Raw genomic sequence first — 22,891 nt, forward strand, 5'->3', positions numbered from 1 at the left:
TCCCTGCAAAGTCTCTATCTCACGCACAGCTGGATGATCTTAAGAGATGGAGAAAATGCTCTGACTCGGAGCTTCTGGTTATTCCGACAGACTTGTCAGGAGATTCGGGTAAAAACTGAAAAGCAACAGATCATTTTTAAAAGTTAATAAGATATAATTTAAATTCTTTCCTGATGACTTGAAATTAACTTGAAACAAAACACGACTGCTGTTTTTTTTTTTTTTTAGCCAGGAAAACAAGTCTCATTGAATTATTATTATTTTATTGAGGTATTAGTCTCATGTTATGCCACTTTTTTTTTTTTTACTGACAATGGTCAGTAACAGATGATGTTTTTACGGGATTGATCACTTCTGTAAAATCTGTCCTGGGGCCCACCCCTAACACTTGACCTGAGCTGCCTGGGAACTTGTATAAATAATGACCCACAGAGGAGGATGAGGGCTGGAACTGAGAGCTCATTCGTGGCTGTTTAAGTGCGACGGTGTTTCCGGTTGCCAAATGAGTTTATTGAGCAAACGCTTATGAAGTGAAAGCGACTTGGAACAGCCTGGCCCTTTAAGTGTTTTCAGGAGTGGTGGCGATCAGATCAGAGCAGACTGCAGCAGCAGCAGCAGCGCACCCCAGCTGCGTCTCACCACCTGACAGCAGAGCAAAGCAGAGCAGAGCAGAGCTGAGAAAGGCGGCGGGCAGGCAGCAGCCTCCTGTCTCACATCGCTACACACCGCGTCCTGAAGGGGAATGGGGGGCATCGAGCCCGCCTGCTAGCCACTGAAATTTCCCAGAAGCGGAGAAGGCTCACGACCGGGTGACCAGCAAGATGGTATCCTGGATTATTTCAAGGATAGTTGTGTGAGTATGGGCTGGGCTCCATCTGTTTTGTTTGGACGTTAGCGGGATCAACCAGCGGCTCCTCCATTCATCTCTCTGATGCTGAAGTGTGAGCTCTGCCGTCAATTTTCTACCCAAATATAATTCCTCCGAGGGAGTTTGAGAAAATAACGAGGATAGACTGGTATTTAAACACCCAACTGAGCAGCAGTGGGTGCACTTTGTTGAAACGGTTGCTCTGTTTTTTTAAATCAATGCGATGATGCAGCACAATCTGCACGCGCCGCGTGCTAGCCGCTGGTAGCTAACGACGCTGGGCTGATGATTTACCAACTACCTGACCGATAATGTGTTGGCAGGTGAAGGAGCTGCTAGTTAGCCGGCCGTGTTGTTCCAATGCAACCTGCTTAATATGCGAGCCTCGCCGTGAGCGAGTAAACTCAGACAAAACCGCCTGCCATGGCTCTTTAAGACGCTCCAGCCTAAATGTTTCCTGCTCTGTAGACTGAGCAGTTACCATGAGCACCAGACGTTACCATGGGCTCCTGAAATGTGATGGCGACGCTAGCCAAAGATGCGCATCCATCCATCCATCCATCCGTGACGAGGCATATGACTGACAGATACATAATTTTTTACATTGCAACATGTTGCAGGGACTGTAGATGGACAGATCTTTCTGGGATCACACACGCTCAGTTCAGGCCTCAGCTTCCACCACAACACACCTCCACACCTCCACATTGTGAATGACTCAACTAAAAGCAGCAGTTCTCCTCATTCTGACCCCTCATTTGGTCACAATTACCGTACAGCACATCTGTCCTTGTTCCATGTGAAATTCAATGTCAAGCTTGAGATTTGTCATCCCCGCATGCTCCTTTTTGTCTGTGATGCTACTAATTTATGCCAACGAAACCATCCCAGTGTCGCTGGAAGGCCCAGGTGTCCTACAAATATACCTGGATTACATAAGAAAAGCTTGCTCCTCCACTTCACTGCACCTCGGCTCGTCATGCCTCGACTGGAAAGAGGCTGTGCGTCATAATGGGCCCAGCACATATTATATGACACTTATCGTCTTTACTGAGCTGTTTGAAGACGAAGAGGTGAACTTGTGATGCGACCACATGAGGGCACAGAGCGTCTGCTGAGGCCCCGAGGCCTGCTTCGAGTCATCTCAGCTCTCTATGCAAAGCTCAGAGGCGCTGCATACATGACTGAGCAGCTCAGACAGAAGCTCTGTTTAAGTCTCCAGGCAAAAAAATAAAAACAGCAGATGTGCTCAGGCCAACAGCAGCTGGAAGCCCAAGTCATTTGAACATTTAAACCTCTCGTTTAGATGAAGGTTGGTCAGCGGCTGGCTTCATACTGGCTGATACTGTAAGCTTACAGACATACTGGTGGCTTAGACTGCACCCCCCCCCCCCCCCGCTGTCCTTTTATTCAGTCACATCAGCACAAATCACCACCGAGGCACAGGATGCGACCAGATCACATCAGAAACACAGCTCTGTGTGCATAGAGTCCCAGTCGGCCCATTCACGACCCCACGCTGACCCACCTCTGGCACAACTTTGGGTGTGTTTTTTTTTTTGTTTTATTTTCCACTTGATCTCGCTGCAGTCTTCCTGGCTCCGTGATCTCCATTATGATATTTGCGCTGGTTATCAGGCGGTTGTGTTTTGACAAGTCGCTGCCCACCATTTTCTTCTCTGTGGCATCACCACTCTGATCTGGCTCAAGCATAAGTAGGGCAATGAAGCAGAGTTACCGGCGTTCTTATATGTACACAAGCACAGTGCAAACATGGCTAATCTGACAGTGTGTTTGTGACATGTCTCAGTAACCCCTGGCCTCTCTGCTTTTGCAGCCTTGCCTTTGGGACTCTCTACCCAGCATACTCCTCATACAAGGCCGTCAAAACGAAGAACGTGAAGGAATATGTGAGTATCATCTCTGCAGCGGGCCGTTCGTCTGCTCTGGTTGGCTTATGGGAGAATGCAGGAAGTAATTTTTACTGTTAATGTTTTAAATGAAAAAAAACCCCACTAAAACAGCCGTTTTTTAGTGGATGGCAACATATTCAGCATGCTTGATGATGATTTGATAATGATCTGTTTCCCAACCAAGGCTACAAGCATGGTGGGGCTGTTGAGTTGGGCCACAAAAGCATTCATGGAACAGGTTTACCGCGGAGTCGTAGGAACACTCAAATACTAAATGATCCTTAGGCAGCCTCTTCTTCCTAATACCTCTTGATGACTAATGTTTGTGTTCTGTTGCACTATGTAAAAGGCTTTTTTTTTTTTTTTTTTTTTTACACTTGCTCCAAACTCGAATAAATGTCGTCCCTCGCCATGAGATTAGCCGGTCGGGGTTGGAATTTTTAAGATGGAAACGCAAACGGTTGGGTCTTGTGAATACTCTTCTGCTTTACAGACGATTAGCTGAACGGTCTGAGGGAACAGCTGAATCTCTGAAAGTCGGCGGCTCAGAAGCAGCATGGCGTGGCCGCCACATGTTTGTGCAACGCTTCACAACAATGCCCTAAAGAACATCTGATGATTTCAGGGTTGTTTGGCTCTCTCTGTCCTCGAGTACGTCTGTAACAGTTCATTGGGGGCTGTTGTCTGTTCACTGTGGAGGGGAAGCCCAAGGCACCAGTCTTTGTTCTTGTAGGAGATCATGAAAGGCCTTAAAGTGCGTGCTGTATGAATCAGATGCACATCTGGTGCAGGGTTGCATTGTGAAGGGTGGATGTTTGGTGCAGATGTCCAGCTTCAGGGTAACCTTTATGTACACGATGTTTGACTTGGACTGTTCAGGCTGTGCGGGTTTCCATGAATATTGGACAGGATTTCTGTTATTTTTTTGCACCACGTTGTAAGTCTGTAATGTAAAGTTCTGGTAATTTGTTGAAACTTTCCAATGATCTCATTTCTCTTTTGAAATGGTACTTAGTTTGCCCGTCTGTGGCCTCCTAAGACGCCTCATACGGCCACTTTCAAATGCGATTTGAATGCACTAATGGTGGGACGTTACTTGCAAACATCGCTTTAGTTAAGGAGGAGGCCAGCCTAAAAGGTTAGAAACCAATCAATCCACAGGGTGTTTGGTCCGAGATTGAACAGCCAAAGCATAAGATGATCTTGTCTCTTGATACTTGAATTATTCATCGTTCTAATGAGCACACCCTTTAAACCCCCCCCCCTTTTTTTTAATGTTCAGTGTTATTTTCAAACAAAATCTCACTTTTTCTGTATGTATCAGAGTATTTAAAAGGTGTCTGCCAAAATAAGAGTGAATGCCATGAACTGAAACAAGTGGCAATGAATTAAGCAGTGTTGCTAGGGGATACTGGGGGGTAAGGAGGAAAAAACCAGTCCCATTATGTCCTTGGTTGATGGTCTGGTAAGTAAATGGGGTCCCTCCTGCTTACCTCATCGCTGCATCAGATGAGAGGCAGGGGAGCCAGGAGGAGGAGGAGGAGGAGGAGGAGGAGCAGCACTCTGGCCCTCAGCCTAGATTTACACTGACGAACGGCCTCCTCCTGGCAGGTTACTATGGCAACCCACCCTCTCTATCGCTGCTCAAGCAGACAGCCACAGAAGGAGCGAATGAGGAGAGCAGGAAGAAGGATGCCATTTTTAGAGCTGATGTTTTTCCTCCCTTCATTCTCCTGTTTGTCACATGATTGGGTCCCGTGTGTCCGTGGCCTGTAAATGCTTCTAAACCTGCATCCCCGTTCAGTGCCGTCTTTATGCTTCGTTTACCGATATGTTTTGATCACAAGCAATCTCCTCTCAATCTTTGGTGTTTCACATTGCCAGATGAGCTAAGCTGCCTCTAAGGTTCAGTTTATCCCATATATATTGAAGATGTTGTACATTCTCTTTTGACATTAAACATGAAAACTTTGCAGTTCTGTGTTGGCATGTAGGTTGTACTTGGGGACTTGTTTTGCTGCACGTGTCCCGGGACGTGTGATGCTCTGGGTTTTCATGTCCTATTTAATTATTTTTTCTCGTGTGTGTGTGTGTGTGTGTGTCTGCAGGTAAAGTGGATGATGTACTGGATAGTATTTGCGTTGTTCACCACAGCAGAAACAGCCACAGACCTGTTCCTGTCATGGTGAGTCAGGAGCTCGTAATAAATGAGCTGCTTGTATAAAATCAATAAGCACGGTCACGTGTGTATCTAGTTTCTGGTGCTCTTGATATTTTTAGGCCATCTTTTTACACTGTCTCGCTTTCACTTCAGCTCACACAGTTCTCTTTATACACAGCCTCCTCCAAGCTTCCACCCTTTCCGTATCTCAATGGCACAACTGTGTTTCTTTCCCCAGGTTTCCATTTTACTTTGAGCTCAAGATTGCCTTTGTGATCTGGCTCCTGTCCCCGTACACCAAGGGCTCCAGCGTCCTCTACCGCAAGTTTGTCCACCCGACTCTTTCCAACAAGGAGAAGGTAGGAGCGTGACAGTCAGAGGTCGCAAATCAGGTCTCGCATCTGAAATGGCGTCCACACAAAACCATTCAGATCGACCTTTTTCCTCCAGCTTTCTCTCCTCTTTCCTTGACTCGCGTCTGTATTGTCCTTTCTCACTTCCTCTGCTGTCTGTAGGAGATCGATGAGTATATAGCACAAGCCAAAGACAGGAGTTATGACACCATGATGAGGTTTGGAAAACGGGGTCTCAACCTCGCTGCCAATGCTGCCGTCACTGCAGCCACCAAGGTGAGCTGTGCACTCGCTGATGCTGCCGTTTTTACCATCGCGTCGCCTCTTTGCTTCAAACTCGGTCCTGTTCAGGCTCACGTTACTAGATCTATATCGTGTCTGAATCCATTTGAGCTCACGTCTGATATTGGAATGTGCTACCAGAATCTTCTTTAGTGATCCCTGAGCAACCCTTTTTACTGCTTTTTCTCTCTTGAATCAGAACTGAAAACCTCCATTCATGCATCTAGGTTAAGAGGAGAATAGAGATGGCCACAAGTCTGTTCCACAGGACGCCGTGGTTTCTGATTTTTCTGCTTGGTTAAATGAGCTCTTTTGTGTTGCTGAGCTGCACCTCCGTTGCTGATTCACCAAAAGTTATTCGCTCGGTGTCAGACAATTGTGGGAAATGCCCATCGCAGGTTACTCCAAACCCAAGGACGTGCAGCTAAAAGTTGCAGAAACTTTGAAAACTAATTGAAAGCAAAAATAGTTACCTTTCTGAAGCTGATATGCTTCACGACAAACTGATTATTATCAAGATAAATGCGGTATTCATGTTGATCTACAAGTGGCCTGGTGAAATCCACCCGGTGCTAATTCTACAAAACATTCTGACTGCAGTCGTATTTAAATATGACCTAAATGCTCAGATCCTTGTGGATCCCAGGTGTGGCATCAACACACGGCGGGATTTACAGGTGGCCGCCTTCACATGATCCGATTCTGCAAAATGCGTTTTAATTAATGGTGCCGGCCTCTTTGTGTGCATTAATAAAAGACTCTAGTTGAAACTGGATACAGTTTGCTGTTGGGAGTCGGCAGTCCATTCAGATTTGTATGTTCGAGTGCCAAATGACAGTGAAGCCTCTTTATAAATGACCACGATGACTTGCAGTCACCAAAGATTAACTCGGCACTCCTGAATTTGAACAGGCAATCCTTTAGCATTTCCGACTTTTCACTGAAGCCTCTTTATTATTTATTATTAATGATGGTGCAGTTCCAACGCATATTCCAGACTTTTATGTTTCTCCAGATTATTTAGCAAAAAGTCTAATTTGAACAAATGATGGTCCGTTCTAATGTCTTATAATCCAAAGTCATCAAATATCTTGTCCTATGGGATAATTGATTGTTTGAATATTCAGTTTACATCGATTATTTAAAAAAAGGAGAATCCAGCAAATCTTCACAATCCTCATGTTCTGCATGAGGCGAAAAAAGCTGAAAACTCCAGTGTATAGCATGCAGTGATGTCTAATGGCATAAATCTCAAACTGCAATCAATAGAACGACTTCAGATGCCGCATTAAAAACTCCCAACTGTAACACTATTGTTAATTTTGTCCCCTCTGAGCTTCTGTAGCAATATATCAGTGAAAACACAGCAGTTCTTATTGGCAGTGGTTATGAATATTGTTACACATTGGATCTTTAAATGGTCCAGTCATGAAATTCAACAGGTAAGACGTTTCCGTGTCGAATCCTGGATGAACGATATGATTAAGTTTGGTCTCAAAGTCACATGATATCCTGCCAGTGCTTTGCCAAATAAGAACTGAGAGCAGATCAAACATTTTCCCGCCATCTGTGATCTAATGAATCTGCGTTTGCTTTTGCTGTGACACGCAGGGGCAGGGCGTGCTGTCAGACAAGCTGCGGAGCTTCAGCATGCAGGACCTGACCCTCATCAACGCCGAGGATGAGCTGTCTCTGCACCGGTCCGAAGTCCGTATGAGACGGGACCCCATGGACGAGATGAGCTCGGGGGCCAGCACGCTGCCCCGGGCCAAGAGTGCCGCCGCACGGCAGAGTAAGGCAACCCAAAGCGCTTCGTCAGCAGATTCACGTGCAAAAGCATAAAGTCATGCACAAAATCTGTGGTGCCGTGTCATGCTGCGTCACCAGCTTCCCCACCAGGCTGCAGTGTGACTATGAGGACTTCCTTTGTTTGACTTTTTTCCCAAGTGGAATTGTCAAGCCATGTGGAGTCATATGATTTTAGAAGACTGCAGGACGATGGAGGAAGTTGGGTCAGGTTGAGAGGGGAAGGGGCTGAAAGCATGTGATGGTAGTGGGAGGAGACGCTCAGGAGGACTCTTTGTGTCCCGCTGTACTGCCGACCGGCTCGCTGTGTGGGCCCGGCACGCTGCGAATAGAACGCAGACAGAGACACGGAAAAACAATGAATGAACAGAGCGAGATGGCACTTTGTAATTTAGATGCTGCACAGGTTCTAAAGCCGGTCCGACAGAAAGCTAGAACGAGACTCTGAAGTTGAAATACACCTGTGGAAGTTGTTGCTGAGGAGAGGATGTTTATTTGAAAGGTTTATACCCCTCCATGTCTCCTGGTAAAGCAGGTTTTGGGGTTTGTTTGAGTCCAAACAGAAATTCACAATCTTTTACGGCTGTTTTGCAATCAGATTTCTTTCTTTTTTTAAAAAATTTTATTATTGATTGGAAAAAATGAGGAAGGACGAGCCTCGTCCTCGCATCACAAGAGTCTCTTTGGGTCAACATCGATTGGAGGCACAAGGAGCGACTATTTTGTTCTTGGTAGAAGTGATCTGAATCCTCTGAATAAAAAAACAAACAAAAACGGCCCATTTTAAATGTAGCCGAAAGAAAAACAGAAAGGTTTTAAGCTATCTGTCTACTAGGTGTCATCAGAAGAGTGATTTAGTGATTCTTCACTTTTAAAAAGATGGATAAGGTGGAATAATCAGTTCTGACGGCAAAAGAAAAGGTCCAAAATCTGCCAAGAGTCGAGTCTGACCTCTCTCTTTCAGGTCATCCTCTCACTAACCAGCCGTCTCGCTCTGTCTAATCCCGCAGCCCGCTCTTCGGTAGCTGCAGCGCTCTCCGATGACACGTCGTCCCTGCACGGCTCTGACCAGTCAGACACAAGGACCGAACACTCCGACGACGACGTGGGAGACAAAGCTGCCAAACGCAGTGCCAGCACCAAAACAACCAAGAAGCCTGTGGCTGTGAAGACGGAGGTAGGGCCAGTGATCCCAGGCGAGGGTGCGCTCAGTTTCCACACAATGCGACACACCTGTCTCCAAGGTTGCAGTTTTATAGAACTAACAACAAGGTCAAATGCTAGACTGACTATGAAAGTCACTTATTTCTAATAAGAAGGGCTTAATAATCATATTTTGAATGGCGGATTACACACCGACCGCAAGACTAATTTTGTAGATAAAGTTGGCTTTACACCCCTACAGTGACACTGTTAATAGGAATAAACTACTGATAACCTTTTTATTAGGGGGAAAAGGAACCTAGATATCGAAAACAAATTGGCTTCTTTTGGATCAAATGCTCACAATTTGTAAAATGTGAGAACATGGGTTGTCAGGCTGTGATTTAATTGTGTGTCTCCCATCTGAAATGGTTGCAAGTGTAGGAGAAATCTGCCCCAAAACATTAGGAATTATGACTTAATAATGACCTATTGTCACTTGAATCTTTGGCCAAAGCTGAGTTGGTGAAAGTTCATCCTGCTGGGTCTGTCCTGAAGTCTTCAGCATTTAAAGCTCCACTTCCTGCTGGCCACAGATGGCGACCGAAGGGGGTTGGGGGCAAGTTGGTGGGCTTTTGTTTTGGTTGACCTAATGAGCGTCCTGTGAGACAGTGGAAGCTGTGATGTTCTTACGGCACCCAGGTGACGGGGTGCAGTGGGCCCTCTGAGCCCAGTGACTCACATGATATTTAATGTTATTTATTGATATTTATCAGTTGTGTATATTGGTAATGTGAATTTTTGGATATTTTAGCCTAAGAAGCTCCTGCTCTGCTAGCAGCTCTACAGTACCTGACAGTAACTGTCAGATGCTAACGGGCCATCAGTTTCCCCAATTATTACCATGTAAACTTAGCATGTTAGTCGGCCAACGCTTGCTAAATATCAACCCAAGGTGCAGTTAAAGCTGAAGATAACAGTTCCGCAGGCACTATTGACTCCAAAGTGTTTGTAAGCAGTCTCTCGTAAGGAAATCTTCCCCCTACCACGTCACCACATCATTTTAAGTGAATTATTAATTTATTTTCTTTGTTCCTTCTGGTAAATAATTAGCCGTGTTGTTTGCTCTTTACTCTCTTCTGCCTCTGCCAGACTCAAGCCAAGACGGTGAAGAAGCCGGCGAAGAAAAAGACCACCACTAACAATGCGGAGACCCCTCCATGAGTCCTGCTGTCCGCGTCCACTGGCTCAAACTGGCTTCACCCACAGCCTGCAGTCGCTTCTTCCTGTTTTGTCTGCACACAAACACACGTATACACCACGGATATATCTATATAGATACCTGTCGAGCACACCTGGTTTTTAGAACAAAGTCCAGATTTAGTTTTTTAACGGCATGTGGCCACTTCTTTTAGGCCGGTTCGGTCGTCTCACATTTACTGGCTGGTTACGTCTTTTGTCCCACTCTTAAGGTCAGATTATCAGAGGGTTATCTGCTTATTTTAGTCTTAAAACGGCGAGCAATCTGGTCAGGAATGCTCCTTTTTTTTCGTTGTAACCAGTAGATGTGCGATTTCATTTATTTTTCCACTGTTGCCCTGCAGAAACTTTTAGAATTGAGTATCTTTTGAATAATTGCCACTAAAATATTCCGTTCTTCACTTCAAGTCCTCTAGATTTGGATGATGCCCTCATGCTTCTAGCGGTTGCTAACAGCTTTTGGTTTGAATCTATATTTAGTCACAGTGGTAGAAATCCTCTGACAGATGCAGACGACCAAAACATTTAAGCGTATTGTGCCTGAGGATTTAGCTCAGAGGTAAAAGGAGGATGGGATCAGCTTTGATCGGCATTAAAATCCTTTAGTTCTCGCTCGAGCATTGCTCAGCTAAAAGCTCCTGAAACTATTCTTTTACTCTTCAGTAGAGGCCTGGTCTCTTTAATTTTTGTTTGTCTAATTTTACTTCAATTTCGACATCTTGGACTGAACTTTTCTTAGAAAAAAATAATTATTCCTGCGACCTTCAGGTCACACACAAAGCAGGTGATTGAGTGGTTTGTTTGGTGCTGGCTTATGACCCTTCAATTAGACACCACTCTTAGGTTGTTTTTCTTTTTTTTTTTTTTATCTATTAAAGTTAATTTATTACACTTTTTGGTCGCGTGCTCTTAGTAATGAATATGATCAGTATGCTGTCCCTGTGTGCTAATAGCCATTTGCATCTGGTGAGGAAGTGTCCGTGCTCGTGAGCGAACACCTGCTCTCACCACAGTGATGACTGTATATTGTTCGCGTTCAACGTGTCGTATTAACGAGAAGAAGCTCTGCAGACTGCGAGGAATTATTTTCTGCTTCCAGTTGTAGTTTCAGATATGGAGGAAGAGTCACGTGAGGCTGTGGGTGTTTCTAAACTGTACTGGACACGTGGCTGCCGGCCACTGTGCTCTGAATGCACCAAAGCATGAGACTGTATGCATTACTGCTGTCTGCAGTGTGATATCGGTGCGAGCCAGTAGGGGGAGACAAACTCCACCTCAGCTGTTGGTGAAGTTGCTAAATAACATGTAAACACATTGTACATAGTAACCCCGACTGTACATACAGGCTGAGCTTGCTTGCCTTATTCATTCTCTGGGCATAAGTACATACAATTTTTTTTGTGCGCGTGACCTCTGCTGATGGCAGTGATTTCTGCATCATATCATTAAAACGATTTCTTTTTATCTTTTTTTGCTACAACATTTTAACCTCATTATGCAGAATCTGCAGCTCTTTAACTAATGATTCTACGTTTGCAGCTTTTTTTTGCTCTCTACACACACAAATGATCACAAACGCACACACACACAAAAACACATTTTTAGGGACAAAGCTTCAAAATTATTTTTTTTTTGTCTTTATTGCAAATTTTGACTTTAATTTCATCATATCAACATACATTGCTGCAGTTTTATCTTGTGTCACTTTTTTGAAGTATTTATTGCTGGTTCCTTTGTGTATAAAATCAGTACCGTCTATAGGGGTGTTTATTTGTACATTGTTTGTGTCATTTCTCAAATTACCTAAGAAGGTCCTGCATCAGTAAACAAACTGTAACTAATAAAAGAAATTAAACCCGTGAGTGAGGCTCGTCGTATGGTTGATATCAAACAGCAGAATCTTAGTAAAGATGAATGTATGTATTTGTATAAATTGATATTATTAAATTAATTTGGTTCTGGATGTGCTCCATCAAAAAAAAGTACAAAAAATTATTTTCTTCCTCGGCTATGAAATCATTTACGATTTTGTTGTTAAGATCTGTTTGTATTAAAGGAATTATGAATGTCTTCATAGAATTTTTTACATTTTCATGCCAAATATTTGAAACTTTTTTACTAGTTTCACCATCTGCATTTGAGAAAGAAGAAGAAATGATCTCATCTCCAAGCTGCAAATATTTGTCATATATATGTTTATCTTTTATCAGATTTTGGATTCCTTTATTACAATTTTGAAAACGTTCATGATCATGATTGTCTTTAAACTTAAGATTCAAGTTTTTCAAATCAGTTTTTAAATTCTTCCAATTGATTTCAAAAGGATCTCCCTTGTATTTTTTAAATAATTGATGAAAATCCCAATTTGTACTCGAGATTTCAGAATAACTGAGTTTTTTTAACGAAGAATCACTAATTGGTCCGAAGCATTTTGAGAATACAACTACTGTAATTATATTATATTGTTTCTTAAAATCATAAGCCATTTTTTTTATTTTGAAAAAACACGGGTCTATGTTCTTGCTTTCCCTTTTAAGACAGGGACTGTTCTTTGTATAAATCAAAATAAATTTTCCTTTAACTTTGCGCTTTTGGGGATTATAAAACAATTCAATAATACTTTCTATTAAAAGTTCTTCAGCATGTTTTTTTGGCTTGCTTTTAAAATCTGGTTTTACTGGCCCCAAAATTTTATATTCAGAATTTTCAAAAACAATCATAGCAAAAGCATTTTGACCTGTTATATTATTTTCTAAGTTAATTTTTACAAGGTTTACAATGTAATGGTATAATGTATTTGTTGAAATCATTTCTTTAACAGTTGGTTCAAGAGGTAAAGAATCCTTTGGTTGTCCTTCATCATGCTCCGAGGTACGGAACATCCCAACCTTCCCAGATGTTTGGTCAAAGTGTTTAATAACGAGCCTGGATGGAAGTAAGGAGTTCAAAAGGAGGTTCTGGTTAATAACGTGTTTGTGCTCATTTTATTTAAAAAAAACATTTTCAATTATGCTGAAGCAAAAATAAGGTAACCAACCAACCGACTTCTTTAATGTCTGCAGAACAATTAGATTCAGTTTTTTTTAGTAAAGCCAACACAAATCACTATGATAGACGGATGTTTGATACTTACTCATTGTTTTTAAAGACACAATGATCGGAATCATGAGATTTATCACTGGCGATAACATTACAAGTCCCTCCTTTCTCTGAGGGCATTGCTTCTTCCATCTCCTGCTGAGAGGGGAAATAAAAATGAAGAATCTGTGAATTATTCATGATAATGAATTGAATATAATACAAAGACAACATATCAAATGTTGAAACTGGAGTATTATTGTATGTTTATTGCCAGCCATCATTTTTCTTAACCTGCTCATGGTCAAGAGTGCACAAACATGCACACGCTCACTCCTATCATCAATTGCCAAGCGACCTAATGTTTGTGGACAGTGGGAGGAAGCTGGAGCACCCAGAGAGAACCTATAAATGCCACACACCGAGGCCCCAGCCGGTGTCACCTCCTGTCATGAGGCAATGGTGCTAAACACCTGACCACCGCGCAGCCCTTGATGCTAACCTCGTCAAAAGCAACTAAAAGAACATCAGAAATTAATTCCAAAGTGTTTTTATAAAAAAAAAAAAAAAAAAGGAATTTATGGAGGGAACCTCTTGCTAGAAAAAAAGTTAACAAGCAATATAACAGTTAGTAAAATAGTTTGGACATTTCAGAAAAATCTCAGTGAACTTCATTGCCATTAAATAAATAACTGAACAAGCAAGATCCAGAAAAGCCGTCAACTTCTAGGGCCTGAGCTAATTTAAGATGGACTGAAGATGAAAAAAAGAATATGAAAAGCCTTTTGGAAGTCATTGATGCCCCATCGCAATTATTAAAGAGGGGGTGAGACCATACTATGCTTTGTCAGTTGAAAAGCCAGAACTGTTGATAATATGGTTATCTTTCTCCTGCTGCTGAACTGGCCTACATGTAGTTCAGAGTTGTCTGGGTTACCCTCTGAAACACAAAATCAACCACTTCCAGAAAGTCCAGCAGACTTAGAGCATTTTCTTCATTTGTCTTTCTACCCCCCCTTTCATGTATCTATTCAAGACAATAGAATTTAGTTTTTTTTTAATTTTGAAAATGAATCACAAATCATTTCTGATTAAATGTCCGACAGGAAATTGAAGCCTCTGATCCTCCTCAGTTCTACTGATCACGACAACACATCATAGTTAATGAATAACTTGTACAGACTCCAGTATTCTCATCCAAGATTGATGGCAACTTTATCTACTTTCCAGAATACAGTTCCATTACTCTGCTGTAATTTGTAGGAGTTTGCCCTCATGGCCTCCTCAAATTTACAAAATGAAACTCTATAAAGACAGAAATGTGATCAGTTTTTCTAAACATCTAAGCTTCTAAATGTATGACTGTGTTCACCTCTTCACTGGAAAGAACCAGCTTACTATCTTTACCAATTGGATCAAATGTTGAGCAAACAGAAAATGCCGATCTGAAATGAAAAACCTTGTAATCATATACTCATGGCTGTGCCCAGTCCACATTAGCCTGATCACGCTATTCAGTGGCCCACATGATCTCTTCCACACACAATTTCAGTGCATCGATCAGTGGTTGACTCGCTTGCTCCATAAAAATCACTGTCATGCTGCAATCACCATAAACAGAATTGAGTTGGTCCAAACTTTGTTGAGGTAACTTAGTCGCTCCAACTCACACACAACAATTTGATCTATTTTTACACAATCTTTGACACAATTTAATTTCGCCTTGAAAGTTACTTTTTCTCGAAGAAAAGCTACCCGTACACAACATAGATAACAAAAGATTAAAGAAACGGATAACTGAGAATTGTTCCTGCACTTACCGTATGCCCTTTTGCACCAGTCGTGAGGTGGGTAGTTCACTTTTTAAATCCAACTTTATTTTGGGATATTATATGTATATATATTCTTTTCAGGTGAAGAACTTACAACAATGCTTACAAATAACAGTAGATATAATAATATCTTGGTATTTCTCATTTACCCACCCAAGGATGTATGTTTCTAAACTGCCTTTATATACCATATCCTCTTTTCATTAGCCAATCATCTGTTGCTGCCTTCCTGCGTGACACGTATGCTAGAATCCTGTTTGTCAACATTAAAGGGTTGGGCACATTTTTAGATTGGTGCTCATGAAACTGGCTGAAAATTGCTGCCACTCCAGCCCTAGTTAAAGCAATGCTCATACTTAAGAAAAAGGAAACTAAACAACAACGAAACTGCAATAAACACAAGCAAAACTTTAGGGTTACCAACAATGAACTGTTTTGGATCATAATGGTTCCCAAACTGGTGAGCTCCATAAGCGATGGCAGACAATCACTCAGCATAACGAAGGAAATCAGAACACTTGTTCAGAGGCACATGTAAATGTGTGCAAGCGCTGTCAGAGAATGGGTCAAATGCAGTTTACCACCTGGTATTTAGATAGCTGGCAGAATGTGGGAAAATGTCCTCTTTTATAAGTGCAAGCTGAGCCTGTGTCATGGTTATGGAAATTCAAAAGTTTGGGGATCTAAATGTACCACAGCACTGCTTAGTAACTACTCTGTGCTGTGCCACACAACTTAGATGCACAAAAAACATTAACAAACGTTTAAATAATTATTAATGAAGAAATGATCACTGATTCTGTACTGTGCTCTGGCTGGTTAAACCAATCATTATCTTATGATTTATTGTAGGATACTGTGACCTGTTCTTGAGTAACTAAGATGATTTACTATATGGTCCTCTATTAGAAACTGTTATGGAAGTAATTAATGAATAATTCCTTAGGCAATGATGAAATCTCTGAACATAAGACACAAGTCCACTATCAGGGGCCAAAAGGATGCAATGATTTTTATGTCTTGTTATTACCTGGTACTTAAAACCTCAGAAATGAAAGCAGGTGTAGCCTACATTCTTTCTTATGAGTGTAAACTGTTGGTGCCAAGCTGAGTTTTGTTTCATGCACATGGAAGAATGCTGTATGTCAAGCATTAGATTGTGCAAGTGAACATACCAGGAAGTTAGATTAAGGGACACAACGTACTGTCAGACTGCATATGTTCTATCAGTCAGCATGCCTAATGTTATTAACCTATGTTCAGGTTTACAGACCTTCATAAAGTTTAGGAAAGATACCTGTTTTCCTTAATTTGCCCCTTGTCCTCCACAGAATGAAGGGGACTGTTCTGTAAAAAGCAAAATGTGCATAACATGCAAATTCTACATTTCATTCAAAGCTATGTGTGTACATTTTAATTCTATCAGAGAGAAACTGTAGCAGCATTATGTTTGGGAACTTTGACAGTTGTGCTCATAAGAGTCATTATTATTGGTTATAAGTAAGCTCTGATATCTCTGTTGGCTTCTGTTGTTGTCATTTTTCTACATGAGGACCAGAGTCGTGCATCTGAGAAGCAAAGAAGCCATTATGTTTCTGAGCAACAAGAAAAGAACCACAAGAGGAAATCATTCAGTCATTTGCAAATGAAATATTACCTTTCAATACTTTAACAAATAATCCAGGCAAGAAAACAATATTTTGGCTGGATTTTTTCAGAAATAACTTATTCCTTATATCTGTATCTTATTCCTTCATTGTTGCAAGTCTTCTTTAATTTATTTTTCCATCTTGCTGTAAATAAAACTTTCACCCTCTGTACATGGGACACCTGCTCAACCCGTTGACTTGGTTTCTCTTTTCTTATTTAATTTAATTAGAAATGAAAAAAACACGTGATAATCTTCTTATTTCCTGCTTTTCCTGAATGACGATCTCTACTTTACCAATAATTTTGTGTGTATGTGGAACAACTAACTGATAGAACTAGACTTTTCTTATGAGAATAGGAAGTGATGGAGAACAAAACTCTCTCTTCACTCAGTGAACTTGCATCTTTACCCTTTTAACACATTACATCCACTGTTTTATGCCTGCACAGTTCTAAATGTGAAAACACACCCCCACTGGTTATTATGCCATAAATCAACAGTGGAATGTGTATAACCCATTTATCGTACACTATGGAACTAGAAAATAAGCTGTTTCTTTCTCAAGTTTACACAAAAATTAACTCTAAATACTCGATTACATGCAGACTGCCACTGGGCTGACTGGAAGTTAAACTAGTGGAGTGGTGGAGATTTTTCACTACATTTGGTTTGTAGATGATGGCCTTATTCAGTCAGTAATGTACTGCAATTCTTTAATATTGGGCTGTCCCACATAATCTCTGAAAAGCCTCCAGCTGATCCAAAATGCTGCAGCCAGAGTTCTGATGAGAGCTAACAGCAGAGATCATGTTTCTCCAGTTTTAGCTTCTCTTCATTGGCTCCCTGTTAAATTCAGAATAGAATTTAAGATTCTTCTGCTCACATATAAAGCTCTTAATGACTGAGCTCCATCAAACCTTAAAGATCTCTTTGTAAAATATTTTCCTAACAGCTCCCAAACTACAGGTTTACTTGTTGTTCCCAGAGTTTCTAAAAGTAGAATGGGAGGCAGAGCCTTCAGTTATCAGGCCCCTCTCTTGTGGAATAAGCTGCCAGTAAATGTCCGGGAAGCAGACACCCTTTCCACTTTTAAGATTAGGATTAAAACTTTACTTTCTAAGAAAGGTTATAGTTAGGGATGGCTCAGGTGATCCTGAAACATCCCATAGTTAAGCTGAAATAGGCCTAGACTGCTGGGGGACCTCATCTGTCACACCTTTCCTCACTTTTCCCTGTTCCAACAGGTATCCTTTGAATGGCGTTATGGTGTTTTTTCCCCCTCTTTTCTGTCCTCTTTTCTCAAATCCCAGCTGGTCGAGGTGGATGGCCACCCTTCCTGAGTCTGGTTCTGCCAGAGGTTTCTTCTTGTTAAAAGTGAGTTGTGTCTCTCCACAGTCGCCTCAGGCATTACACAAGTCCACGATCAGGGGCCAAGAGGAGACCATTGGTAACTTTCACCAGTGCTGTGATGTACACTGAGTCCTGACTGAAACTCTTCAAACAGATTACATCAGTGGAAATCATGACAACGTTGCGCTGCAAAACATTTTTCAAGAACTTTAGACATAAAAAGGAGATTAGCTCTGGTCTGTAGTTAGCTAACAGTCCTTGATCGAGAGTACGTTCTTCTGAATAAAGGTCTGATTACAGCAACCTTGGAAGTCTGTGGTACATAGCCTGTCAACAAAGATAGATTGATCAAATCCAACATGGGTGTTAATGAAGGGAAAGACCTTCTTGTACAGTCTTGTTTGGGCCTCGTTGAGTTTAAAATACATGTTGACGGTTTAGATAAAGCTTCTGGGCCTGATAAGGATGCAATGATTTTTATGTCTTGTTATTACCTGGTACATAAATCCTCAGAAATGAAAGCAGGCGTAGCCTACATTCTTTCTTATGAGTGTAAACTGTTGGTGCCAAGCTGAGTTTTGTTTCATGCACATGGAAGAATGCTGTATGTCAAGCATTAGATTGTGCAAGTGAACATACCAGGAAGTTAAATTAAGGGACACAACGTACTGTCAGACTGCATATGTTCTATCAGTCAGCATGCCTAATGTTATTAACCTATGTTCAGGTTTACAGACCTTCATAAAGTTTAGGAAAGATACCTGTTTTCCTTAATTTGCCCCTTGTCCTCCACAGAATGAAGGGGACTGTTCTGTAAAAAGCAAAATGTGCATAACATGCAAATTCTACATTTCATTCAAAGCTATGTGTGTACATTTTAATTCTATCAGAGAGAAACTGTAGCAGCATTGTGTTTGGGAACTTTGACAGTTGTGCTCATAAGAGTCATTATTATTGGTTATAAGTAAGCTCTGATATCTCTGTTGGCTTCTGTTGTTGTCATTTTTCTACATGAGGACCAGAGTCGTGCATCTGAGAAGCAACGAAGCCATTATGTTTCTGAGCAACAAGAAAGGAACCACAAGAGGAAATCATTCAGTCATTTGCAAATTAAATATTACCTTTCAATACTTTAACAAATAATCCAAGCTAGAAAACAATATTTTGGCATTATGGTGTTTTTTTTCCCCTCTTTTCTGTCCTCTCAAATCCCAGCTGGTCGAGGTGGATGGCCACCCTTCCTGAGTCAGGTTCTGCCAGAGGTTTCTTCCTGTTAAAAGGGAGTTGTGTCTCTCCACAGTCGCCTCAGGCATGCTCAGGACGGGAGATTGGACCGAAGAGAAGTTTTGGTTTAGAAGTTTTTTATATGATTAAATTAGATTATTTTTAAATGAATTGGGTTTCATTGGATTATGATTACAATCAATTGAACTCTAATTGGCTTGAATAGGACTATATTATTTAAGTGCCTTGAGATGACATTTGTTGTAATTTGGCGCTATATAACTAAACTGAATTGAATTGAATGCAGAAATATCTGTAATGCAGTTTTGTGAATGAATGATCAAATGAAAATGGTTTCCACCATTGCTTTGTTAAAGAATAGAAAATCTTTCAAATTTTGCTCTTCGTTTTATTCCATGAGCACATCACCTTTCCATCAACTAGATGTGAGTCATTGTCCTTCCCCACCACAGGCTGACTTGTGAAAATATCTGTTTTTCCTTTGCTTATGAGTGACTGAGCATCTTCTGGTGTACACTGCCATCAAGTGGAAAAAACAATTAAACAGGAAATTCTGTGGTTCTGGGTTAAAACATGAGTTTGAAAGTTGCAGATAAAAAGGAAGGTAAACAAATGACTGAAGAAACAACAACAAAAAAGTGGGGGATAGAAAGTTCATTTGAACACAGAGAAATAAGAAATGGTGCTCAGGAAACATTCTAGTCAACGGTTTGCTGTCCTGACTGCCAGTGCTCCAATGTGTGGCCAGTATGAGCCTAATGAGCTAAATGGTTCAACGTCAGGTTGAGTAGCACTGCTACGAGACAGATCACACAGGAAATAAAGAAAAAACAGAAGCAGTAATCTACAACTGAGCATCTCTGGTTCACCACTAAAAACCCCAACTCACCCACTGCCTCTAATCCAGCTGCACATTCAGGAAAGTTCAGCAGACTTTTATTTTCTTGACGCACTAAGGAGATATATGAGCTGGATTCATTACAATGTGTAATTCCCATTCTTTTTCTATTTGTCGTTGTATCTTTTAACCACCTCTATCTTTAAGGATCTCACAATACAAATACTTGATAAATTAATTTTCAACATGAATATAAATGTATTTAAATATTTCATGATTATTTTAGGGCTGAATTTTAGTGCCTCCCACCAGGTTCAACTCCCAGCTGGGGCCTTCTTGTGTGGAGTTTGCATGTAAATGATAAATGGACTTGTACTTGTATAGCGCTTTTCTAGTCTAACTGACCACTCAAAGCGCTTCACTACATGCCGCATTCACCCCACTCACACACACATTCACACAGCACATCTTCATGTTCTCCCTGTGTATGTGTGGGTTCTCTCTGGGTGTTCTGGCTTCCTCCCACCATCTAAAAACATGCATGTTAGGTTGATTGGTGTCTCTAAATTGTCCCAAGAAGTGAGTGTGAGCATGTGTGTGGTTGTTTGTCTCTGTGTGGCCCTGTGATGGACTGGCAACCTGTCCAGGGTGTACCCCACCTCTTGCCCAATGACTGCTGGGATAGGCTCCTGCAACCCAACTGACAGATTAAGTGGGTTTTGTGATAATCCTGTTGAAGCGATGCACTGCAACTATTCAACACTTGGTGGAGCAGTCTGACCAACAAAGGAAAAGAGATTAGGCGGTGAAGTATAATCTGCTTGTAGGAGTACAAGACCAAGAGACGTTTTTGAGCTGAAGGGGGCAGCCGCACAGTGCAGAACATTTGGCTTTTTCTGTTTTAACTGAGAATGGTAGAAAAATGATCCGAGGTTTGCAGGGCTGCTGGATAGATTACTATGACTAGGAAACCATTAATTTGGGTCCAATGTGGTTTCCCACATACAACCTTTTCTGAGTTTATTTATCCTCTTCACCTTTTTCCCATGAAAACGAGAAAAGTTTAAGTCCGTTAACCCAGACATGGACTATAAACTGGCCTGTTAGAAGCTGCTCGGTCACCTGTCCACTGAGGTGCAAGGAGGCTACTGTCCCTACTACACTCTACCCCTGAGAAATACAGTTTTTGACAGCTTATGCAACATGTCAGCTAAACAGGGGAGACAATTCTTGGTGTGTGTGCGCACGTGTGTTTCAAGACACACAATATCAGTGTTTTAGGAGGGAAGGTGTTGGCAGAGGTAAGGTGCCAGGTCAGTGTCAGGACCTATCTGTCGCATCTTAACCCGTGTGAGGTGGTGCGTGTGGTGTTACACATGCTCCCGTATCTTGTGTTTGTTCAACCGTGTGCGTAAATGTACGGTATCATTTGTGCAGATGTTTGTGGTTGCTCAGTGTCACGGCAGGATGTTAGTATGTCAGACTCTGCTGAAGGGTTTACCTTAGAAACAGCAACACAAGCTTGAGAGGTGAAAAAGTCATTAGTAAGCTAAACGCTGGGTCAAACGTAATTGTAAAAGGCCATAATAGACATAGCTGTTGCGTTATTTCTTTCCACCTTATGATCAAACTCTGCTTATATTTGCTGTTGTCTCCTGGAAGAATCCACGCTTCAAATTTTCATTTTCAAAGCTAATGGACGTGCTTGATGACCAATTTGTTGTTTTTTCAACTCTCGTTCATCGACAGAGAGAGTTGTTAAAGTGCGTTTCTGAGAACGTGGCCGACACACGGAGCCATCTGCCGCTGCTTTTTCTAGCTGAACACTTCTTCCTTTGCTTTTGTTGAGCTTTTGTTTGCTTTCTTCCTGTTTCGTCTTTCTGCCCTTGTTATCTCCACTCATCTATTTGATCTGTTTCTATCTTCAGTTTCTCTTTCTTTGGCAGCACAGTGATGGAGAGGATTGCAGGTATCCATAGTAACATGTTTGTGTGTGTGTGTTGTGAGAGTGTGTTTGTGTGATATGCGAGAGCAGCCTCTTGTCCGAGACACAATGTGGTAATTACCGGAGCTTACCTCGGCGCTAATTAACCGTCGCCGTGGTAATTGGAGGGGTCAAGTGAACAGGACGATTGGCTCACCTTCCTGCATCATCTACCACCTCTCTCCTTTACCATCCCTCGCTTCTTCGCTCCTCCACTGACAACTTTGCTACTCCATCCTCACCCCTGCATCTCTCCCTCTCTCTCTCCCCCCTCCTCACCTCCTCTTTAACACCAGCACCATTGTACTAGCCTCTCTGTGTTTCTTGGTGCTGTACTTTCAGATGAGGGCGTTACTGCAAGAACTTGGCTACCATCTCTAAAAGGTGCCCCCCTCCCTCCCTGCTCCAGCTGATTGGGCAGACTGTCAGCTGGCTGCCAACCAGAGGTGGAGCTTTTGACCTTCACAGCCTCCAGGAGTCCACAGCAGCATGTGATTAACTTACCTGGAAATGTTCACGGACACTTAGAGGGTTTGGATAGCAGTAATGAGAAGAAACGTTTGTTTGCTTAAATATTAAAATTTGCTTGCTCTTTGCTTTATTTCTGTGCAGAAATCTAAATGTATTTCTGTTAAAAAAAAAGAAAGATGAATAAATAACTGCATTCACCTGCACATGTGGGAATCCAGGACTATGTTAGTGGAAGAAATCACAAGTGCTATTTTTAACCATTATCAGTTTAAATCAAAATTTTAAGTGGCTTCATCTGACATTTCAAAATTTTATTGTTAAGCTCGTAGGCCCATGACTTGCATAAAATCACACACTCAAATGCAATGTTGCACAGTTACTGTAGATAGTACTCAGTCCTGCTTTGACCTGTGTTTGTCGAAGCAGGACTGAGGACTGACACAAATTTCTTCGTGTTTCAATTAAAAAGAGAACATAATAGGTTTGTATATCATAAAGTGAATGTTTTCCATAAAGCATCACTACCCCTTTGTTGCCTTTTTTTTGTATCCCCAACACACATGTTTGTCCTTGATGAAGGAAAAAGATCAATTTAACTCGCATGTCTGTCCTCTCTCCCGGCAAAGAGCTATAAGTTGCCAAAGTGTCTGCTACTT

At 41.6% G+C, this 22,891-nt stretch overlaps 1 protein-coding gene across 1 annotated transcript; it reads left to right on the forward strand.

Annotated features, from left to right (window-relative positions):
* The first annotated feature begins 533 nt into the window (after positions 1 to 533).
* Positions 534 to 11,789, forward strand: reep2 (receptor accessory protein 2). Its single transcript, XM_072395867.1, has 8 exons — positions 534 to 853; positions 2,706 to 2,778; positions 4,890 to 4,966; positions 5,181 to 5,301; positions 5,458 to 5,571; positions 7,189 to 7,369; positions 8,394 to 8,560; positions 9,679 to 11,789. The coding sequence occupies exons 1-8, from the start codon at positions 822 to 824 to the stop codon at positions 9,748 to 9,750; spliced, it is 837 nt and encodes a 278-aa protein (XP_072251968.1). The 5' UTR covers positions 534 to 821; the 3' UTR covers positions 9,751 to 11,789.
* The last annotated feature ends 11,102 nt before the right edge of the window (positions 11,790 to 22,891 follow it).

Source organism: Leuresthes tenuis, unplaced genomic scaffold (genome assembly GCF_036924035.1).
Source record: "Leuresthes tenuis unplaced genomic scaffold, fLeuTen1.0.hap1 SCAF_11, whole genome shotgun sequence".
Taxonomy (NCBI): domain Eukaryota; kingdom Metazoa; phylum Chordata; class Actinopteri; order Atheriniformes; family Atherinopsidae; genus Leuresthes; species Leuresthes tenuis.